Source organism: Octopus bimaculoides, chromosome 14 (genome assembly GCF_001194135.2).
Source record: "Octopus bimaculoides isolate UCB-OBI-ISO-001 chromosome 14, ASM119413v2, whole genome shotgun sequence".
Taxonomy (NCBI): domain Eukaryota; kingdom Metazoa; phylum Mollusca; class Cephalopoda; order Octopoda; family Octopodidae; genus Octopus; species Octopus bimaculoides.
The window spans coordinates 54,011,259-54,012,366 of record NC_068994.1 but is presented as its reverse complement, the minus strand read 5'-3'; the positions used below and the strand labels follow the sequence as shown (position 1 = coordinate 54,012,366).

The 1,108-nt window shown below is 36.6% G+C and overlaps 1 protein-coding gene across 1 annotated transcript in view; it reads left to right on the top strand.

The window, feature by feature from the left end:
• The window catches only part of LOC106867710 (condensin complex subunit 2), a 20,423-nt gene extending 19,719 nt beyond the window's left edge, over window positions 1-704 (top strand). The window contains exon 17 of the mRNA XM_014912670.2: window positions 639-704. Coding sequence (XP_014768156.2) covers window positions 639-704 — 66 coding nt within the window. The remainder of the gene's footprint in view (window positions 1-638) is intronic.
• The last annotated feature ends 404 nt before the right edge of the window (window positions 705-1,108 follow it).

Below are 1,108 nucleotides of genomic sequence, written 5' to 3'. Positions count from 1 at the left end.
CTTTGGTAATATTCCTCCTTTATCAGTTTGCCTCATCTGGCCAATCATCATCATCATCATTTAATGTCCCTCTTTCCATGCTGGCGTGGATTGAACCTACAAGCTAGAGAGTGGCACTGATCTCCAATGTTTTGGCAGGGTTTCTACAGCTGGATGCCCTTCTTAATACCAACCCTTGCAAAAGAGATTTTTTTTTTAGTCTTGCAAAGTACTTGGTGACCCTCTTTTGCAAGGGAAAGGGGCATTGGAGGAGGTGATCTTATGTGAGATGATGAAAGGTTATAGTGAGGCAGAGAGACAGAAACAGGTGTCTTGCTGTACGGTTTCCTGGCCAGAGAGAGAGAGAGAGATATCAGGTATGAAGACAAAAACAGGTGTGCTGCCGCAAGGAAATACATGGTTACCCAACCTGAGAGGAGTGCAGGAGAAGGAGAGAGAGTGGGAGACAGCAGGATAAAGATGGTAGCAAAGTGCTGGGCATACTCTCAAGGGATGGGGATGATATATATGTGTATATTTATATTTACCTATAAAGATTCAAGCCATTACCACTTTACTTGTCTAGATTATCTCTTTATCCAAAGATAATCCTATCATGGAATTACTAAAACAATATTTCTGTTCTTTCTCTTACTTAGGGACTCAAGTTGCAAACGCCTGACATGAAGGAGATAGAAATTTGCCAACTTATTACAACTGCATAAGCTGTCCCCTTCGCATCAACACTTTTTATCATTATTATTTTCATTTGTACATTTCCAAAATACACAATCAAGGTTTCACAGTCAAGTCAACCCCCTACTTTCAAATGAATTTTTATTGATGGATTCTGGATTTGAACCCTTGATTAACCATTAATAAAGTGGATTTTATTTTTTTTTTACTGCTTTTATCTACTTTTACACTTTTACTTAATTTATTCTATTTTTCTGTCTTTCTCTATTTATGTATCTATATGTATATATATGTGTGTGTGTGTGTGTGTGTGTTTATATATATGTGTGTGTATGTATACATATAAATATATGTATATATATGTCTATATATATGTATATATATCTGTATATGGTAGACGGACAATTTATCGACAGACAGTTGACCGACAGGC